This window comes from Pipistrellus kuhlii, unplaced genomic scaffold (genome assembly GCF_014108245.1).
Source record: "Pipistrellus kuhlii isolate mPipKuh1 unplaced genomic scaffold, mPipKuh1.p scaffold_m20_p_5, whole genome shotgun sequence".
In the NCBI taxonomy this organism is placed as follows: domain Eukaryota; kingdom Metazoa; phylum Chordata; class Mammalia; order Chiroptera; family Vespertilionidae; genus Pipistrellus; species Pipistrellus kuhlii.
Window position 1 is genome coordinate 14,424,198 of NW_023425551.1, and position 22,884 is coordinate 14,447,081.

Sequence of the window (22,884 nt, forward strand, 5' to 3'; positions counted from 1 at the left end):
TCATGTTTAGCCTGGGGGGGGCTTATTTTTTGGGGGGGTTCTTTATATTTCACTCATTAGGAAACTTGTAAGTAGGTCTTATTTTCGGAGGATGTCTTATTTTCGGGGAAACATGGTAGATACTTCAGGAAGCCGAGCATTCCCTCTGCCGGTGTAGAACTGGCCAACTAGAGTCAAATGACATAATCTTGGAAGCACTTGAAGTAAACAATGACCTTACAGTTCAGTTCCCTTGTTCTGTCACAGAACAGTTAGCTTCATATTTTGGCCAAACTCAAATCAGTTTGTTGCATTTGTCAATCCAAATTCTAGAGACATTTTTTGTTTTCCATGTTTGTTTTTCATTCTCATCGTACTTTTGGTATTGAATTCTATTTTATTCATAGCTATATATTCAATTATAGTGATCAGGGAGTGAGCCCTCAGTTTATATTGATTAAAGAACATTGAAGCACAAAAGCAGTTATATTTTATGAGGATATTTTGTTTAAATGTATCCTGTCAGGTATTTATATGATTAAAAGTTTACACATACTTTTTTTATAAGAAGGTTTAATGCTGGTTGGATAAAGAAGACAGCATAAGATTAAAATTCAGAAGTCCTGGGTCCCAGGCTAAATTCTCCTAGTTATAACCTTGGGTAAGAAAAAGTATGTTTGCCTGAAGCAGCTCATAAAATTTGAGGCAAATGCAATAAAATTATTTGCAAAAACCACTCTGAAAATGGAAAGAGCTAATGAAATCTTATGTATTATTGTCATTGCTTAAATTTTTCCTGGGAAATAAAAGTACTGACTTTTGTCAGTGACAGCATTTTGCTTTGTTTCTGTCAGCTTTAAGCAATGCATGAATATATTAGAAATTTGAAATCTATTTTATACATGGTTTTAAAGTGTCAGAAGCCTTGTCAAGCACCTTTAACATTACTTATGGTAAAAAGATTTAGGGTTTTTAAAAATAATTGGTGCGTTTTTCCTTCAATCACTATAGTCCCACATGGATGGGAAACGTTTTCCAGAGATGAGGAGATAGTTATAGAATGCCAATCTTGAAAGAAGGCATGCACACATTTTTTAAATTTGTCAAAATCCAGTCCTTCCGTTTATGTGTAAAAACAATAGCAAATCATGGAGTGAGGAAGGGAAATCCTGTTTCTTTTCGCTTTTACATGTGCCTCTTCTCTTCAGTGCAACCATACTCCTGCCAATAAACTCACCCACAGTGAGGGTCAAAGGTGGCAAGCCACAGGTTGCTTCTGAAAGATGTTTCTCCTCTCACAGAGCTCAGGCTGGGTGTGTCTTGGTCCTGCTGTTAATGGTAGCCACCATAACCCCTTAACGTGGAATATTTTAACTAGATAATATTTGTAAACTCAAGATATCAGAGACCAAGCTCCCCACCCTCACCCCACTGATATCTCAACGGATTCATTTAGATTTTCCACTGAGTGGAAATGTTTAAAATGATAAAACTACTTGGTTCTGATAGCTTGCTACTATAAAAAACTTAGGATTATTAAATCTTGAGGGCTACTATAAGTTAACCCAGAATATTATTCATAATAGTACTGGTGATCCGATCTGCACAAGTGAAGAAAGTATTCCAAAGTCATGCAAGTGTCAGGAGTGGAATGAGCCGGGCCTTGCAATGTTTAATTTGTTGTTCTCTCTCTAATTCAGTTGGCCATCAAGAAAGCCTCTACTGAATTATCCTGTCATATATAATAGAAAATAAATCTATTTAGGGAAGACAGAATGGGAGAAAGATTAATTGGGGGCATTTCCTTTTATAATGGTAGAGCAGCAGAATTTACAGAATGTGAAATGGTTGATGGCTCTTCAGAGAGCCATCTGTCAATTTGAGGGTAAGAGTTCATGCATGAGAGGTGCCTCTCACAAGGCAAAGAAATGTGGCAAGAGTTGAACGCATTGTTGAAGGCTAAAGCTAACAAGCAATTAGCTACTTGGCTGGTTTTAGACTCAACTCTGTTCCTTCAGACCCACATGGGAAACACATGCAACAGGAGAGGTAAACTTTGGGACATGCCAGAAGATGAGAAATGGAAATGTTATTTTAGTTCCTTTGTTTTTATTATTGCACACTTGATCTCTTGTGAAAGCTTTTCGGAGGCTTCCTTCTGTGTTAAGTACTTATGGGCAGCAGCCTGCACACATGCATGCACACATTTACACACACAGGCATGCACAAAGGCATGCACACATGTTCATGCACACACCTTTGGTAGCAGTACTGAAAGTAGGAACCCCATTCCCACCACCACTTCCACTACCATGTACTGAACTTTCAAAAAACCTCTAACATTTTTCTGGGTGGCTTCAGTTTCAGAAGGCTTTGGCTGGAGAGAAAGAACGCAAGGCTGTATTGTGCCAGGCCTGGGAATCCCTAGAAAGAAGCAGTCCAGTCCCACTAGTTACTGGTGATCACGGGCCCAGAACAGTCCAAAGTCAGTTAATAACATGTCACCGGGATATTGCTCTCTATTGGGCTATCTTCACGTCTGCAGAAATAGCATTGCTATTTCATCCTCGATTGGCCAGACCCTAATCTCTCTGTCTGTGAGACGAGAATGACCGGCCCGCATCCTGTTGTCACAGCAGTACAGGAGGAAGAGAAATGAAAAGATACCACTAATGACTTTGTATCTGTGCTTCTCCCTTGTCCCTGTTGTTTCCCAACAACATCAATGTAGCTTCAGCCCGACGTGCCACTTGGACCGAAGCCTTGGATTGATCTGTGATGAATGCCCTGTCGGGTATGCAGGACCACGCTGCGAGAGGTAAGCGCGAGCACCACTGTCTTTCAAAATGATTTCTACCCGGGGAGCCATAAAACCACAGGCATTATCATCCCGGGCATTGTCCGCCGCCGCACGCAGTGCAATGAAAGGACGTTTCTCACCACACTTGTCCAACAGATACATTATATTTTTATAGTTTATTTATTCTCTAGAAATGTCTCTGTAATTCCCTGCTCAGAGGATGTGTGATTAATGTTTTAATCTTAAAAGGTAAGCATCCACCTACAATCTTTGGAGAAAGTATTGCTCAAGTGGAAAGTCTAAGATTTGTCTTACTGTCTACATGGCCACCATTTCTTTTTGGCTTTCTAATTAGTTGTGTTCTTTTTGTCCTTAAATTGTGGCTTAACTCTGTAGTTCATCATTTAGCAAGTAGTTCAGAATTTACCTTAAATATAATTTGAAAACAGAAATAAAATATAATTTGTTATCATGATTGATATCCTCCTCTGAGTACTTCGGAGCCGGCATTTGATTCCTGTTGATTTCACTAGGCTGCTGTGCCGTGGAGCCATAGATATCATTGTATGGAATTTGTGTAATTATTTTCCCTCCTGAAGTCTTTCTGAAGAAAAGGTTCTTCTGGATTTCAGTTTCAGTATGAAAATGGTACAGAATTCTCCCTTGATACCATTGACAAACACAACAACACCTCTCTGGTTTTAGCACTGAAAATAGTCCCCTTTGCTGTCATCCCAGGGAGCAGAGGTAGGATGGGAGGCAGAGGACATGACCTGCTTTCCCCATCATCACAGAAGCTAACACCACAGAGGGCTGTCTCCGCCTGTCTTCTCCTGTCCTCCTGCCAGCCATCACCCCTATTGCAAGCAGGGCGCATAGATGGAGCAAGGGCCATTCTCCCAGAGAGCATTCAGCTGGCAGCTAGCAGTCCATGGGCAAAGTGCCAATGACAGTTCCTAACAGCAACAAGTACTATTTGTGACTATGGCAGCGTCTGTAAATTAGTAATGGAATAACAGAACTGAAGTAAGAAGGATTTGTTCGCCATCGAGAAGTGGAAGGTCTTTAATTGGGTTTAAAATAAGAGGACATGTGTAGATCACTTATGATAATAGCAGAACATACCATTTCTAAGACAATGAAGAAAACTCATGGAAAGGAGGATAGCAAAACAAGATATGCCAAAATAGTATCAATAATTGCATGTCTGTTACATGCAGAACTCTAGTTTTAGGAAACTAGCATGTGGCCAAAGCACCCATACTCTAAGATAGCACTGCTTTGCTCTTGCTGGTTTGATTCATGGTAGAGCATCAGTCTGAGGCCCAAGACTTGTGGGTTCAATTCCCAGTCATGGGCATGTACCTCAGTTGCATGTTCCATCCCTGATCCCCATCAGGGGCTCCTGCATGAGGTAACCAATCAATCAATGTGTCTCTCTCATGTTGATGTCTCTCTCTTCCAAGGCTCCTCCCTCCCTCCCTCCTTTCCTCCTTCCTTCCTTCCCTCCCTTCCTCCCTCCCTCCCTCTTTCTCTAAAACTCAATGTAAAAAAATATTCTTAGATAAAGATTAATATGTATATCACTTCTTTCTTCTGGGGAATATTTTAAACAAATAAGAGAGTCAGGGATGATGTATTTATCATGGCACTTTGCTAAGATTCTAGTCTTTTATCATCTGGGCAAGAGAAGAAAAATTGAAAAGCAAGGCAAAAAGGGATGGATGTTGGAGCATCAAGAGAAATTAATGAGATACACAGACCCTTTAAACCTGGCCCCTCCCTACCTGACCAAATTTTAATAACTCCTCACTAAGTGAAGAGAGAGGTCAAATTTAAGATTAATTTCACACTTGCTACTAAGAATGCAGAAGTTATTTGAATCTAATTGCTTCATATTTTGAAAATTCACGGATAATTTATCCACATGATTTATATTCAATGTCAAAAAAGTTCTTTTTTTTGTTTTTTAAAATCTTAACTCCCAAATTCCAGTTAGCTGTTCTCTGCTTCAGAAATGCCTGAGTCTGAATCAAGGCTAACTGTCATCTGATCACCATGTTGGTGAGATTCTACTTGTGTTTCAGTCTGCGTGAGCCCCTGAGTCCTGGATGCCCTTGAGAAAGAGTTGCAGAAATAAAAAAAGAGGGACACTTATACTTACTTAGTAGTACTATTAGCAAAACTATGGCTCCATGTGAGGTTTCAAAGGGCTGCATATGTGGTTTCACAGTCTGTATATTGCATAAAAGGACTTAACCAATGGACAGATTAGGGGATCAAATCCAATGTGCTTCCTTCTGGCTGTGCCTATTATTTCCTCCCTTTTTTGCATATGCCCATAGAAAACCATTTTTTTTCTAATTTGTAGAAAGGTACCATATAAACGGTAAACTACAGACATATTGCACAGCCATTTATATTCCAGCCACCCTCCTCTGTGCTTTTGCCAATTCTGTTCCCTCTGCCTATTCAACTCTTAAAATTCAGCTCTATCTTCCTGAAAGTGTCCTTAATTAATCGTAATATGAGTTAGTTGGTCTTTTCTATGCTTGCAAAACAGTATTTGCTTAGCTCTAGACATTCAGTGCTACAGTTTTAAGTATGTCTTTCTTCTTCATGGACTGCAGTACAAAGACTGTGTCTTATTTGTATTAGTATTATGTAATAGTGCACAGAAGATATTTGAGGAAGATCAGGAGTGGGGGGGGGTGCAAGAGCTTGTCTAATTTGATTAGGGAGATTTAAGAATTCTTTTCAGTTCATATTTAATGGAAACATATGCTGCAATTTTAGCCAAAAGTTGTTGAAGAAATGATGGCGTAGAGTGGGATAACAATCTCACTAATGCTACTTTCTTTTTCTTACTGTTATCTCTATCCACCTCTGCCAGTCTTATCGCTATCTCTATCTCTATCTCTGTCTCTGTCTCTATCACCTCATCTCTATCTCTTTCTCTAATCTTAATCTCCATCTCCATCTCTGTCTCTATTCTATCTCATGTTTCTATCTTGGCCTCTCTTCCTCTATATTGCTTCTAAGTCATTACATAACTGCATGTGTTACCTGGAGTATCATTTATATTTAAAGTGTCTCTTTCTAAAATACTGCAACTTTATTTGAAAAAAAGTTAGCAAATATGGAATAAAACTGTGACTTTGTTATGTCAAGGTGTTCTTCTCTAGCAAGAAATTCAATAAGCTCTTTGTTTTGTTTTGTTTTTTTAAATCCTCATACTGTCTTGCATATGAAAATGAGAGGACTTCAGATTTTTAATTACAAGTAATGTTGGTAGCGTGAAATTCCAAGAATAAGAATGGGAAAATTCTTATGATCTACACCAATTTTTATTAAATGAGTCCTAGTTGATCAGACTATATAGCACTGTTATTATTAAGAAAAGCTATATGGTTAACAGTATTGTTTTCACTGACCCTAGAATCACTTCTATTGAAACAGTTTTATAAGTCTCTAAGAATATTATTCTATATATAGGAACCCATATACATATTCATTAGTAATAAAACTTGAATGCACAACTTTCAATAAAGTGACATATGGATTATCTATCATGCATAATTAATTAGTAAGTATATGTTCTATAATAAAAAATAAAAGTTTGAGACTTCTTCAGTTACTCTAATTTTCTCATGGACTGAGGTGTGTTTTTTGTATGTTTGTTTGTTTGTTTGTTTGTGTGCGTGTGTTTATTGTGGGAGAATTGTAGACTTATTAATTGGTATCTGTTGTTGAGAAAAATTTCCAGATCTTGTTATAGAACACCATCTCTCCTGAGGGCAGTAAGTCATTTTGAGGAAAGTGAGCCGAAAATAATGGGTTTTTGTTGACTGTGATAATGATCATTGTATATTGTTATTCTAGAGAAGCAAAGTCACTCTCTTAATAGTAAACTAAATGAGATACATTTGGGTGTGCTCATAAGCTCTGAATATCAAGTAAGGCAAGAAGAATTGGGTTAAAATTCAAAAAGATTTTCCTATTATGTTTGTCCAATACCACCCTGAAGGGATTGTGGGGGAATGTTATGCACTGAAACATTAGTTCACATTTTACAAAAAGCAATTAATAAGCAATTGTCTAATTATGTTTATATCTGTGGGTGGCAATGTTTTTCCAATCAATATTTATACATAATTATATAAAATTATTTATCAAATATTTTATAAATATAATTTTTAAAATTAACATAATTAATATAATTTTAAAAATTATGATAAAAGGTTAATTCTGCAAGACTTATTGCATCAATATATGTTCTAGAAAACTTGGACTGAATTAATGACTTTGCACCATAATTGTGATATTATTAAGTATCCTCCTATGATGTACTGGATTTAAACCATTTCTTCTTCTACTGGTAGAGAGCATTTCTCTACACAGTGACTTACACATCTGTGGTTAGATGAGCATAATAGTAATGTACTATAGAAATTATATTCTCCCACATGGTTTTTGTTCCCCTTCAATTTTGAACTTGTTGAAAAAGTCATTTTATGTTGCTAATACAGTGCAGATAACAGAGCTGCCCGACTGTAATATTTTAAATACACTGGTTTGCTTCTCTTTTGGCAAGTGTGGCTTAATAGGAAGCAAGAGCAAATGTAAGAGAAGACAGAGCAGAATATAAATAGGTGCTTCCTATAAAGATGTATTTGTGCATCTGTAGCATGAAGTAGCATTTTTAAATATAATATAGGGGAAGAGGATAATTTTATACTATAATTTTTTAAAATCTCTGCCATGCCTCATAAATAAATAAACTTGTTTTTCCAATAATATATAAAATAGTGATTAGTCCTTTTTATTTATTTTTAAATATATTTTATTGATTTTTCACAGAAAGGAAGAGAGAGGGAAAGAGAGTTAGAAACATCGATGAGAGAGAATCATCAATCAGCTGCCTCCTGCACACCCCCCACTGGGAATGTGCCCACAACCAAGGTACATGCCCTTGATCGGAATCGAACCTGGGACCTTTCATTCCGCAGGCCGATGCTCTATCCACTGAGCCAAACCGGTTTTGGCCTATTAGTCCTTTTTTAAAAAACAAAAACTAAAACAAACAAACAAACAAAAAACTAGAGTTTGCTAATACGAGTTATGGCACAGTTAGGCATCATCTTTCAGCATGTTAACATAGTACTAAGTATAAGCACATGCACTTCTCAGTAAAGACTCTTTAATGAAAATCTGCCTTTGTTTGGGTATGCAAACACATACAAACCTATTGTTAATGTAGAGATAACTATAGCTTCCACCCAAATAATAAAGAGATCCTTTTGAGTTATAATTTTCTATTTAATACATTTTGGAATTCTCACTACTGAATTTCCTTGTGAGCCTGTTTTCTTATAAAAAGCTCTTGCTGAACAAACACCAAAAAACATGAACCTTACACATTTGTACAGAAAATAACCAATTGGAGTAGATAGATATACAGTGTTGTACTACAAAGGCTTTCCAACATGGATGTGGATTCCTCTAACATGCCAGGAGCAGATTTCTTATCATGCTTTGGTCTCGTCTTCAGTGCCAGTAACAAGATTTCTTTTTTTTTTTCTTGCTGAAATCTAATTACTAGTGGGGCTGGCAGGATTTCATCTTGTATCTACACTACAGTTGTGGAAAAACACTTTTAATCATCTTGCATTTGAGAAAAGGAACACTTAGAAAGAAAATGTGTCCTGAGAGAGGGATAGTTTGGAAAATATGTAGTAAGTATTACGCGGATGGGTTTCACTAATTCCTCCCAAGTACTCACTGGTGAATTCTTTTGCCTTAGGTGTGCAGAAGGCTATTTTGGACAACCTTCTGTAGCTGGAGGATCATGTCAGCCATGCCAATGCAATGACAACCTTGACTTCTCCATCCCTGGCAGCTGTGACAGCTTGTCTGGCGCCTGTCTGATATGTAAGCCAGGTACAACAGGCCGGTACTGTGAGCTCTGTGCTGATGGATATTTTGGAGACGCAGTTGATGCAAGGAACTGTCAGCGTAAGTTTGAACTATTGATGCCCCTGACAGAATTGATGCATTTCACCTCAGAGTAGCTGATGAGTTCTTGAGTGAGATTGCAGAGTAGGAAATTATGTGTAATACATCTATGATAGACGCACAACCTATACACAGAGTCTGCCGATCCTAAAATATTTTCCTACTAGTAGAGTAAATCACTGGAAAATTAATGCATTGTTCAAGTGCCATTGTTTTTTCAAATGATGCACATATTTCTGTTTACATGTGGGACAAATATTTTAAAATAATGTATGCCCATAGCAGAAAAGAAAATGTTGAAAAATAGGTTGGACCTACTTAACCTTTATTGATTTATCTCAGATCTAATTATTTTCTTGAAATCAATGTGTCTTCCCACATTATTAAATTAGTATCTCAGTAGGTGTGAATCTGTATTCCTTTCATATGAGAACTTTACGTTCTTGCATTTCATCATAGTTGGAAGATTCTGCCAATATTTTTGCACACTGTCATTTGTAATTGTTAAATGAGTAACCTTCTTCTTAGGTCTATTCATAGAGTGCTATCCGTTATCTTTCCACAAAAGTAGCTATTGTAGGGCCTCATCCATAATGGTCAGTATATCCCTCCCTCATCTTTCCCTTCTTATTTCTGTTATAGTGTTGCAGAGAAGTTGCCCATGCTTTATATTAGTACTAATATAAATGCAAGGGAGATCTTGTGGAGAGTTAAATGGAATGTTAGTCCATATTAGCCCTTGAGTGGTTTGCACTGCCAACCTCAGCTTCATCTGTTGTCACAATTCTCAAGCAGAACAAATATCAGCCCAACAATTTAATTCTGCCAGTTGCATTATGTAACAAGAGACTCTTCCAATAATTCAGTGGTTCCTGGGAGCTGCAAAAATATAGAAACCACTGGAAATCTAATATGTTAGTGTCTATGCTATAAACACCCATTTCAATAAGAGTGGTGTCTTCTCCTCATAGATTTGTAAGATGAGTGTCAGTTTTTGTCACTTGAAAATGGCAATTTGTTGAATCAAAACCAAATCTCTCTGGGACAATGACATCTATTAGTTTCATCTGTCAATTAATAATTTTTAAAGCAGATTTTTCCAACAGCTCTGGAGGGCTTTTAAACACTGTGGGTTTATGGCATCTTTGAAAAATAATCAGGAGCTTTTAAGAAATGTGTGCATTCAAGCACATCACCTATGACCTGCACTTTCTAGCTGTGTGATCTTGGACAAGACATTTCACCTCACTGAGACTCAGTGTCATCATTTACATAAAGGGTCACCATTTTCTGTGGGGACGAAAGGATCTACCCCACAGGAAGTATCCAGTGAGCTTGGGATCTGGCACACTCATAAATGGTAGCTCCTTTCGTAGAAGTGCTGTGGTGGTCGTGAGTTCTCTGAGTTCTGTGGGTGTTCATTTTATGGCTGTATAAATCTTTTAATGACCTTTTTTTAAAACTATTTTCCAATAAACCCCTCCAAAAATTTTGGGAGATTCCTTCATTCATTTTATGGTGGTAAATCGATGGTCAATTGCATCAAATCTTAAGAACACATACAAGAATAAGGTATGAAAACGTTTGTGAACCATCACCAATTTTTATATTACTTGCCATAAGCAATAGACATGATTAGGATTTTTAATGCTTCTTGGCATGTCATTAAGAATAAAACTATAATAAACTAATTTATTATCTATTTTGAAGCTAATTTTTCACAGATGCAATAGCTTTTCTCTGCATAGGTGATAAACCCTAAAGAGAATAAAATTCACGATAAACAATGATTTACTTGCCTCTAAATTTCTTCATGGAAAGTACACTACTCCAAAAAATATATTTTGCTTATCAAATTTATCTATAGTGTTTGTGCCATACATTTCTTTTAAAATGCCACTTAATTTCTTTTACACTGCTTTTGTTATTTTTAAGTTGACAACAATTGTCATTAATTAAGAATGACATTAAGGTCATACATTTCATTTAAAAATGCCACTTAAAAATTCTACATTTCTTACATTACTTTCAGAATGACTTTAATTTATTGTAAATTTAATCTTCTCCTCCCCCTCTAAGAAAAAGTGGATTCTAAATTATTAATTATTTAAGATTTTGAAAACATTTCTTACAATATACATAAGAAACATACATAAAAATATTTAAAAGGTCTATACAGTAATTCTAGTGTTCAAATGAAATGAATAAAGAAAATATTTTTTCAGCCTTCCCTCATACCCCAAATATAGACTGTCCTTGGACCATGTCCCAAGGAAAGTGACTGGCTACAGATGGGGCTGGGCCCTCAACATCAACACCCACTCAATTGCAATCAAGTTGGCAGACACTGAAGGCCAAACTACTGGAAGAAAAATCAAACAGTTTTTAGAAAAGCAATAAAACTAAGTGGAATCTGGAGCCAGATGAACAGAATAATGACATATGCTGATGGAGTAGCTATTTATAATGTATTTATAAGCTGTGCTCAGGTCAAGGTATCCAGAAACATGAAATATTGTGTAAAACTTTACAAAACCATTTATGAATAATCTAAATTCCCATATCATCTTCCCCTTATATATATATATATATATTTTATTTTGAAATCAATGAAATTGTATATACCATTGAAAATATACTCATAGAGTTCAGAGTGAGCCAGTAATTAGGGTTGCATTTGTAAAAAGACCACTTATTTTTTTAAACTGATATATGGGTCAGGATGATATCAGACAACTTCATAACACAGAAAAGACAAATAATTACTTAAGCCAAATATATTTTCTATCTTCAGAGATAGTAATTTGTAAAGTAAAAGTTCTTCCTGAAAAATGTAATGCTATATTCTTAGTATACTTGAAACAATGCTTTTATGTTACATACTTTCTAATCTTAAAGGTATGTATGTGTGTCAGTATATATATTTCATATATATATATATATATATATATATATAAAATTTCCCCTCAAACTCATGTTTTGAGCTTAACCAAAAACAAGCACTTACCGTATTTTTCGGACCATAATACGCACTATACGCACTTTTTCCCCCCCAGAAGTGGAGGGGAAAAGTCCCTGCGTCTTATGGTCCAAATATAGCCTACACATATACTTTTTTTAAAAAAAAGTTTTTTTACTTGCCCGGCTCTGTGTGGTCTCTGTGTGCTTGCCCGGCTCTAAAATGGTTCTAAATGCTGCTGTTTACTTTACAGGGTTGATTACATGTGTTTATGACTGTGATGTTGGGTTTTAATGCACATAAAATATTTTAGGACACTATTGGTTTCAGAATCTTTTTTTCTTCATTTCCCTTCTCTAAAAACTGGTGCGTCTTATGGTCCGGAGCGTCTTATGGTCCGAAAAATACGGTAGTAAATAATTATTAAATTTTATAAAAGTAATGTTGCTCGATTAATAATGGCATTAATATTATACCAGGGGTGCTATTAATTTTGATAATTTCTCAAAAATATTTTAGTTCAATAGTTAATATGCATTACTTAAGATGGGGATTATAATATTTTAAATGTTACGCCAATGTGTCTATAAAGAAGTGAAAGAGCTGAAGAAGTGATGGAAATACTATTCACCTGGAGTCTGGGGACTGAGGTTCTGGACTCAGCTATATCACCTACCAACCATGGCCTTGTATGAGTTATGGCTTCTTTGAATTTCAATGTCTTTATTCTCAACATTCGAATAATCATGATGATATTAATATTTCAGTAGCATATCGATGTGCCAGGTACTGTGCTAAAGCTTTTTGCAACTTAATCATACAGTTTGTAGAGTTGTAAGGATCAAATGACATAAAGCTTGGTAGGTCACCTAGCACAGAGGTGGAGAACCTTTTTTCTGCCAAGGACCATATGGATATTTATAATGTAATTCATGGACCATACAAATTTATCACCTTAAATATTAGCCTGCTCTATTTGGTAACATTTAATTAACTCATCCCTAATGCCTTGGCATGGCCAGACCAAATGATTCTGTGGGCCTCACACAACCCCCCACCCCTGATCTAGCAAGTCAGAAAACATTCTCTTCTAAAAAGTTAGTTGTCAGTAGTACTACCTTGGGGATATTATTATTCAATAAGCCTATTAAGACTATTACAAAGTGTTTCCCAATGACTGATCTCTCTTTTTTTTACAGCTTGTCTCTGTAATGCCAATGGCTCCTTCTCTGAGGTTTGCCACACTCAGACAGGACAGTGTGAATGCAGACCCAATGTGCAGGGCCGGCGGTGTGATGAATGTAAGGTAAGGAGTATGAGCTTACTTTCTCCCTGAAAAGTGTCATTAGCTTTCGATGATGCACATTTTAGTATATTAAAAGAAAGGTTCAGGATTATCTAATTCGACATGTGAAATTACTGGGATCACTGAAATGGTTTCTCAAGATAGGACAAAATTTGCTGACAAAATTTGACCTTCAACCTGTTATTTCCTTGGTTTTGTGTAATATTTACTACACTTCAGATGTTTCTGAATCAGATAACAGAAATTTACTCTCCAGTCTACGGAGACAGAAATATCTTTCCTTTGCCTTTACCTTGTTGGCAGAATGAAATGTATCATACCGTTTGCTTTTAGCAAACTCCTTGTTGCAGTTCCATCATTTAGATGTCAGTTCCAATGAGCACTTTACTTAAATGTTTTCAGTAGAGAAACTCATCGAGGTAGTTTTTGGATATACCCTTTGGCTAAAGTGAAACATTCATAAAAATCTCTTGCTCTCAGTTCTGAACCCATTGCGCGCCCCCCCCCCCCCCCCTTCAATAGGGAAAGACCTTGAGATCCCTCTGTGAGAGCAGGTAGGTTTGCACCACCTCTCACATAAATATATATTTTTGGTGCTAACAGTGGTTAAATAGGAGCAAGCACTTCTCAGAGGTCATCAAACTGACCTTTCTGTAGGAAGCTTGAAAATGTCACCTGCTTCTGTCTCCTGAATAATATTGTATGCTCTCACTTTTGTTTGTTTTTCTTTTTCTCTTGGCCTTTAAAGTCCAATATGTGGTGGGACCCCAAGAAACGATTCTGTGTGTTATGTGACTGCAACCCCGTTGGCTCCCTGTCAGCACAGTGTGATCTGACAGGAAAATGTGTCTGTAAATCAGGCTTCGTAGGGAAGCAGTGCAGCCTGGGCAGGCAGGTGCACCGACAGAAGGAGCCTCCACGAAGAACGCCACCGGTGCTGGGGACTCCTCAGAGATGGGGTCCCAGTAGCTCCAGAGGCTGCCCTCGGGGGGCCTACTGGCCCGCGACTCGGGTAATCCCAGCGGTGCTGCATGGCTCTGGAGTGGCATGTTGTTTCTGTGTTCCGTGTGCTGCGGCTGACAATCCCTGATGCCATTTTACAAAAATAAATAAATAAATAAAAAATGGTTGCTAAGTGTGCAAGTTGCAAATGCAAAAACTGGACATTGAGGCCTTGTCTTTTGAAAACAGCTATCCATGTTTCCAAAGATATATTCAAGATCATAGGTTAATAACGTTTTGATTAACCATGGATGTGTAGAAAACAGAGAAAAATATAAGTGTGGGAACCTTAAATCTTAGAAGTGGAAAGGTTCTCGGGTATCCTTTGGAGCAAACTCATTTCTTTGAAGGAATAAATAAAGGGAAATCTAGCAAAGAAAGTAAGTTGCCCAAGAAAATTGAGCTCATCGACCTGCCAATTTCAGCATAATGAATGATTTGATTACATGTCCACATCGTAATTTTGCTCTAGGTTACAACAAACACAAGAAACACATTGTACATGCACATCATACACAAAGTACGGAAGCGTATTCTCTGTTACAAAAGGTGGGACCCCTTCTCATAAGGCAAAACAAAACAAATGTTGGGGGAAGGAAGGAGGGGAAGCTAGGCCCACAGCCAGTCTGCAGAGTAGCAGGGGACGATGAGGCTTGCCAGTGTAGAATCGGAGCCTGTGGGAGAGCTGAGGGCAGGGGAATGTGAGAATGTACTACAAAGTAAGGAAGTGGAGGGATGGCTCCTATTGACATTTTAAGAAAACTAGTTCTCCTTTCAGACTGCCTCAGATCAAATCTCAGCTTCACCACTTCCTAGCAATAAAACAGTTCCTTAAATCTTCCATAACTCAGCTTCTTCATCTCTAGTAGGACCCACTTCAGGGTTTGCATCTGTTAGGGTTTTCCAAGAGGCAAGCGCCAAGAGACTTACTACTGCAACAAAACAAAACAAAACTAAACAAAACAAAACAAAACAAAACAAAACAAAACAAAAAAACGCCCATGAAGGATGACAGGGGAGGGAGTGTAGTGTGCAGGGAGCCTTCTGCTGCAGTGCAGGCCTGACTGTGAAAAAGGAGAGAGGGAAGGAAAAATAGGAAGAAAAGCCTCCATTCAGTGCATTCTGCCCAAATCCCAAGTTCTTGGCCAAGCCAATGGGGAATGCTGAAGCAAAATTTGCTCCTTAGGGGGAATACTGGTTTGCACAGAAAGGTCATCAGTTATTGACTAGAAGAAGCGATACCTGCGGTGAGCTCCTCCTGGGGAGGCTGCAGGCTGTTCCTCAGCGACACTCCTCATGGCAGGCTCTCTTGCAGGAAGCTCTGTTGAGACACCCCCATGCCTTTTTCAGGGCAGTCATGAGAACAGTGCATAAAGGACGGACACATACGGAGAATTCTTTGTACATGTTAGGTATTGTTAATATTGTTATGAAAATGAAGAAATCTTTAAAAGAGGTCATGTTTTGCCAAAACCGGTTTGGCTCAGTAGATAGAGCATCTGCCTGCAGAATGAAAGGTCCCGGGTTTGATTCCGGTCAAGGGCATGTACCTTGGTTGCGGGCACATTCCCCAGTAGGGGGTGTGCAAGAGGCAGCTGATCTATGATTCTCTCTCATTGATGTTTCTAACTCTCTATCCTTTTCCCTTCCTCTCTGTGACAAATCAATAAAATATATATTAAAATAAATAAATAAATAAATAAATAAATAAATAAATAAAAGAGATCATGTTTTTAAATTTTTTTTATTTAAATGCATGCACTATGTCAAAGAAAGAAGCACTAACTCAGTGGTTGGTAAACTCATTAGTCAACAGAGCCAAGTATCAGCAGTACAATGATTGAAATGTTTTTTGAGAGCCAAATTTTTAAACTTAAGCTATATAGATAGGAACGTTGTTATTAACTTAGAGTACTCCTTCAACCGCACTATACATGCCCTCCCGCATGTGGTATTTTGTGGAAGAGCCACACTCAAGGGGCCAAAGAGCCACATGTGGCTCACGAGCCGCTGTTTGTCAACCACTGAATTAACTGATCAAAATGTCTCCAGTATATAAAATGAGCAGAAATTCAATCCTCGTTCATGTCCTTTTCCTACAAATTTCACAGCACAGCTGTATGGAGCGGTGTCTGTTCTCTGTGGCAGTATGCCAGAGTTAGGAGCACCAACTCTGAGGGCCGCTGGCTAATTGGAATCCTGACTGCTCCATTGGTGAGCTGATGACCTTGGGCAAATTACTTGACTTTGCTCTGCCTTAGTGTCACTACCCTGTAAAAAGGTGATAATATTCATCTCACAAGATTATCTTGAAGATGAAATGAATTGCTATTTATAGAGGACTTTAGAACAGTGCTTGGCATATTGTAAGCACAATATATAAGTTCTAGCTGTTATTATTATCCTAAGTAAGAATAATTTATGGGAGCGCAACAAACTTCCCAGTGAAACTGACACTCTCTCCCACATTGTTTTGCCTCATTAATTTCCATTACTGACTAGAGATGTTTGCTCCTTAAGTTTGTTTACATCAGGGGTTTTCCTTAGTCTCTGAAATATATTTTTGAACAGCAAACTTGTTAAAATTGTGTTACTGAAAGTTGGCAGTATTTATTTTGGTATAACTTAGCCTTTAAAATTGCATAATTTAAACACTAGAAAAATATGGTAGAGGCATGTCTTCTTGTAAATTTCTTTACATGATCAACTTTGGAAATTTTAAGTGATAACTATTATTTGTAAGCTAATTTAATATTTTATTATTTTTTGATTATATACATGTGTATACATGTATATGTGTGTGTGTGTGTGTGTGTGTGTATGTATATGTACACTGAGTAGCCAGATTATTATGATCTCTGAACACATAATACTCTGGCCAATCTGTGTGTGTGTGTGTGTGTATATATATATATATATATATATATATATATATATAAAATATCAATATATATTATATCAATATATATTATATCAATATATATTATATCAATATATATATATATATTTGAGGCCTAGTGCTTGAATTCATGCATGAGTGGGGTCTGGCCAGCCTGGCCAGGGAGAGAGGACATGGGCGATTGGCCAGCCTGCCTGCTGGTCGAGGGGACAATTTGCATATTAGCCTTTTATTATATAGGCTATACACTGAGTGGCCAGATTATTATGCATTCAAAGATCATAATAATCTGGCCACTCAGTGTATATGTAAATATGCTAAGTAAAGAAATATTTGGAAAATAAAGATGAATATAAAGTACTATCTTTACAATTCAGATTTCTAAGTGAAGAATATTTAGAAAATAAAAACAAATGCAACCGAAACCAGTTTGGCTCAGTGATAGAGTGTCGGTCTGCGGACTGAAAGGTCCCGGGTTCGATTCCGGTCAAGGGCATGTACCTTGGTTGCGGACACATCCCCGGTAGGGGGAGTGCAAGAGGCAGCTGGTCGATGTTACTCTCTCATCGACTTTTCTAGCTCTTTATCTCTCTCCCTTCCTCTCTGTAAAAAATCAATAAAATATATATATTTTTTAAATGCAAATATAATTTAGATATTTTTAAAAACTATTTTGCTATATTATGTTTTAGTCTTTTTTATATGTATACCTTTCCATTTGTGTATATCTGAGTGGTAGGTATATGATTTGAGGTATGTAAGTAGAATCACAGTGTATATATAATTTTGTATTCTGCTTTTTGAAATTTTACTTAATGTTATATACTAAGCATATTCATGTCATTAAAATGCTTCAAAACAGGATTTTAATGACTGCATATCACTTTTTAGCATGAATGTATCATAATTTAATTTATTCAAATTTTCTCTAACATTGAACATGAATGTTTCTACAGTTAATCACTATGATAAATAATATTGCAATGGGCATGCTTGTACTTTAACCATTTTCCCAATTTCTAAGTATTTCTCTAGGCCAGGTATTTATTATAGAATCTTATAACGAAGTATTTTTATGAATAAAAACATTATATGTTTTAACTTTTTTCTATAATTGAATTTAATTTCAATATCATGTGTTGTCATTTTTAGAACTGTTACACACTTTCTTCTTTAATTATGTAGTGAAGTTTGAATTAGAACAAGAAATAAAAATAAAGTCAGCAGTGAATATAAATAAAATTATTTTTCAAACTCATTCAATTTATTTTATATTTTAAATATAAACCTATTCTTAGCTACAATCATTTTGAAAGAATAATTTTAGTGTGATCTTATTTTCTAGGACTTATTTTTAATACTGTTAACGATAATGGCAAAAATATTTAATGCAGCTTACATTTCTCTTTGAGTGGCTCACTTTAAGTAGCAAGATTTATTTTTACCAAGAAGTAACTATTAAGTCTAATTTTCCACAATGGGAATTATTTTTACAAAGAAGTAATGACTGAGACTAATTTTTTAGGTTAAAATATCATAATAATTTGACATATTTTATATTTAAAAAGACAACCCTGACATACTTTAAATAAGATATGTGCTTCTCATTTTTCTAGTGGGTGTAATTTTTAATCCATCAGCATTTTCTTATAGTCACTCTAGATCTGTTGGCGTGCATTTCAAAAAAGTCAGCCAAAGCTAGCAATGAAAACTTAACCATAAAAACTTTCTTGTTATAAATAGATTAGGGATGTGCATATAGATAAATCTCAGAGTATAAAAGTTTTTCTTCATTTATCTAATCTTTGATGTCTGTTTTTATAAATCAGCTAGAGGCCCTGTGCATGAAATTCGTCCATGGGAAGGGTCCCTAGGCCTGGCTGGTGATCAGGGCTGATTGGGGCCTTCCAGTTGCTGGTGGGGGCCTTCCTTCATTCCACACTGTCCCCTGGTGGTCAGCACACATCAGAATGAGCGATCAAACTCCCCGTCTCCTGGTCAACCTCCTGAGGGGACACTTTGCATATTAGCCTTTTATATATATATATATAGATTTTTATTGTTAAGATGAAACCCAAGAACTAGATGTTTGTCAAACCAATTATTTGTCAGTGTAGGCAAAACCTGTAAATTATAATGTGAGCCCTATAGTGGTGATTAGAAGTATTTATGGATATATGAAATATGTTAGATAAAATATTTGAGGAGATCATATATTTTAATTTTAGGCTGTGGGTAACAATATTGAAAGCATTATCAAGTAGAAGGAGTTCATAAGATCTGAAAGTAATCAGTTCAGATTATTAGGATTAAAGCAAATAAAATTTTTAATTAAAACAAAAATACCAACCATAGCTTATTTCCACAGTGCTGTTAGAATCTTGGGAAGAACAGGGAACAGCTAGTGAAAATATGTCAAACTGGATAATAATGCCCTAATTCTGCCTTTATCTGGATGAAATTTCAAAGTAATTTAACTTCTATCTTTGGATATTACAAAAGGTTTCTATTAAATTGAATGACAACTCAGTTGTCTTAACATCAGTGAAGAAACCTTAGGCTCTTTTTTCCTGCCTGATCTTTTAGTGCTGTGCATCTTGTTCTATAGTGAATGAGTTGATTTAAATTTAACATTTCTCTTTCCTTTCCTATGCCAGCCCGAAACCTTTGGCCTAGGATCGTCAAGAGGATGTGTTCCCTGCAACTGTAACTCCTTTGGGTCCAAATCATTCGACTGTGAAGAGAGTGGCCAATGTTGGTGCCAGCCTGGAGTGGCAGGGAAGAAATGTGACCACTGTGCCCATGGCTATTTCAACTTCCAAGAAGGAGGATGCACAGGTCTGTTCCTTAAGACTCAGCAGGGCACATTCATTCTCTGGTTCTTGTTGCTGTAACAGTCTGTTCCACAGGGTTTCCAGAAATTAAAGGACAACAAATAAGTGATATAAAATATTTAACCTAATAAGAAACATCTGTTTATTTTAAATAAATTGTCAAAATAAATACAATGCAATTTGAAACTTTGCCTTATGCAAAACTGTGCTTGCAAGTACTCGCTATAAATCTATCAGCAGATCCCAATTCCATTGTGTCTTTCTCTCCCCAACTGTGACCTCCATTCAGCCAGTCACTCAAAGGCTACTGCAGGTCGAAATCAAATGTTCAATTTTCCTGGTGCCAACATTATCTTAGTTTAAATTTTACCCCCAAGCTAATACAGCTCAACTTTTCCTTTTCCTGTTGCAAAATTGGTACAAGGATTAGGGGAGTCAATATATTTTTCTGCTACAAAAAAATATGTTTGCTTTTACTTTCAGGTGCCTTAAAAACTGTGATATTCTGAGAAAGAAATGGATTGGCTCTAGATATTTGTTAATTCATGGGAAAGTGCAGGTGGGGGTTTCTGACCATGACTTCCTCAAGCAGTATTCTCATATATCCAGCCACAGCCTTCTGACAATCATGAGATAGAAAATAGGAAAAAGCACAAAATAATTGAAAGTAAAGACTTAATCTTAGCATTGATTTATGTGTCACTAATTTGGAATTGACCCTTACTCCAGCCTATTAACCTTTGCTTATGAAACTCACTGATTCAATATTGACGATACTCCCATATTCTCAGCATAATATTAAATACAGGGTAAAATTTTAAGACGTTATTATGAACTGCTGTAGTGAATTTATGTAAGAAGTGCCAGGAATGATAAAGGAAATTATTTTAAAAACCACTACCTTTTAGATATTCTCAAACACCTTTGATATGCAGTTGTGATAGTAAGTTAAGCCATTATTACTTATTTTAAATGTTGTTATTGTAGACCCTCTAAGAGTCTAGTCTACATGTGATCTCTAAGTCAATATCTGTATACACTAAAATACTAAAGATGCATTTTAAAATATACTCTGTTATTTAAATCTCACTATTTTTACTTAATAGGAGTTCATGAAATGGCACTATATATTCAAATATATCCACTACCAGAAATTATAAATGAGAGCAAGAATATTTTTTTAAATTCTGAAATAGTGATAACATTTTAGAACTCCAGACTTAGTAACATTTAACACAGAAAAACAGAAAAGAGAACAAGCACAAAACAGGCAGGAAAGCATTATATTTGAGAGCATGATTTGCTCCAAAGAGCTTAGATTTGCTTATTGGCTGCACAAGTAACAAGTTATGTGACTTAACCGAATGACGTGGTTTCCCTGTCCATTTACAAAATTCATCTATTAAATAAAGAAAATAATAGTATATACCTTGCTGGGTTTTTGTAAGAATTAGTTGAGTTAATGGTTATACAATATTTAGAGGAATTCCTGGCACATAAAGTTCTATGTACTTGTTTATTATTATTGTTATGAATGGTATTTCTTTATTAATATCATTAGTGTGGTAAACATTCTCTTTTAACAAGGAAAAGGTAGTTAATTACTCAAGTTTTCCTATTCAGTCAGTGTTTTTATTCCTTTGAAGAACTGCTTAGAGAATTTCTATTTGCAGGTAATTATTTGAACCATCCCAAGACACTTTTTAGTATATTAATTTAAACACAGAATGCACTATTTTTCTTCTTAATCAATGGTATATATAAACTAAATTCTTTGGCTGAAAATTAGCAGCAACATTAATAACAACAAAAACAATTGCTAACATTTATTTAGTGTTTTCCCTATGCCAAGTATTGTGCTAAACATTTTTCACAGCTGGTATGAAATGCTGTGAGCAATGATAATTATGATCCTTTAAAATGTGAGCTTAATCAAATATCCCAAATGTATTTTGTTTAAAAGATTTAATCATCATATAACCAATTAAAAGGTTTCTTATAATATTGGTCCTCTATTTTAATTCAAGTATTTGTTTTTTCTTCTCTTGCTTTCTCCTCTTTAATATGGGACACTGAACCAAAGTATTATCAGTACCTAGGTAAACTATAGGTAATAAAATGCATACAGTCCTTGTCTTGGATGGCTTTGAAAATATCAAATATTATTTTTGCATTCTTTGAGATAGTGTATGGGTAGGGTTGAATTTGTACTCTTCTTATATTACAGCATGGAAAATTCAAAATCTATTGAAAAGAAATAAGGCAGTTGGTAAATAAAGCTCAAAAGCATTTATATATATTTTAAATATTTGCAAAACTGAAATGTCCTGATATATATTAGTATATACTAAATTTAAAAAGCCTATTAAGCTTACAGATTTTAACTACAAATCAGAGTATTCAACAGGAAGGAATTGTTAATCTATACAGTGTAGAAAATTAATTATGAATTTAATTATAGAAATGAAATTCGTACCTTTATAATGTGTAGAGATAAGGTAACAGAGTTAACATGGAATCTGATACACCAATTCTTTCTTTCCTTAAAGCTTATTTGAAAAGTTTAAAATGCTTTACCTTTTGAAATTATTAAGTGAATTATGACATATATGTATTGAACAACTGTACTATGAAGAATATGTGAAGTATATTGTTTTATGATATTAAAAAATGAGTTAAGGTTTTACTTTTAAGAATCCTTAACCATAGTATAGAATTACTCCCCAAAATTATGAAGAATATGTGAAGTACACTGTACTACGATATTAAAAAATGAGTTTAGTTTTTACTTTTAAGAATCCTTAACCATAATATAGAAAATAAAACAACATAAATCACAATATAAAATCAACATGTAGTATCAAATGTTTACTTTTTGTTTCTCCTTTCAACTGTGAAGCTTGTGACTGCTCTCATCTGGGTAATAATTGTGATCCAAAGACTGGCCGATGCATTTGCCCTCCCAATACCATTGGAGATCAGTGCTCTCAATGTGCCCCTAACACCTGGGGCCACAGCATTGTCTCTGGTTGTAAGGTGAGTGAATTGATTTATTTCATCTAAAAATGTTTTTTTAAAAAGAATTGTCTC

General features: G+C 35.8%; 1 protein-coding gene across 6 annotated transcripts in view; it reads left to right on the top strand.

The window, feature by feature from the left end:
• The window catches only part of LAMA2 (laminin subunit alpha 2), a 453,474-nt gene that overhangs the window by 264,865 nt on the left and 165,725 nt on the right, over positions 1-22,884 (top strand). For all 6 annotated transcript variants that reach the window (XM_036413664.2, XM_036413665.2, XM_045573302.1 and 3 more), the window contains 5 exons: positions 2,711-2,797; positions 8,583-8,794; positions 12,953-13,059; positions 19,618-19,798; positions 22,694-22,830. In XM_036413664.2, the coding sequence (XP_036269557.1) occupies positions 2,711-2,797; positions 8,583-8,794; positions 12,953-13,059; positions 19,618-19,798; positions 22,694-22,830 (724 nt within the window). The remainder of the gene's footprint in view (positions 1-2,710; positions 2,798-8,582; positions 8,795-12,952; positions 13,060-19,617; positions 19,799-22,693; positions 22,831-22,884) is intronic.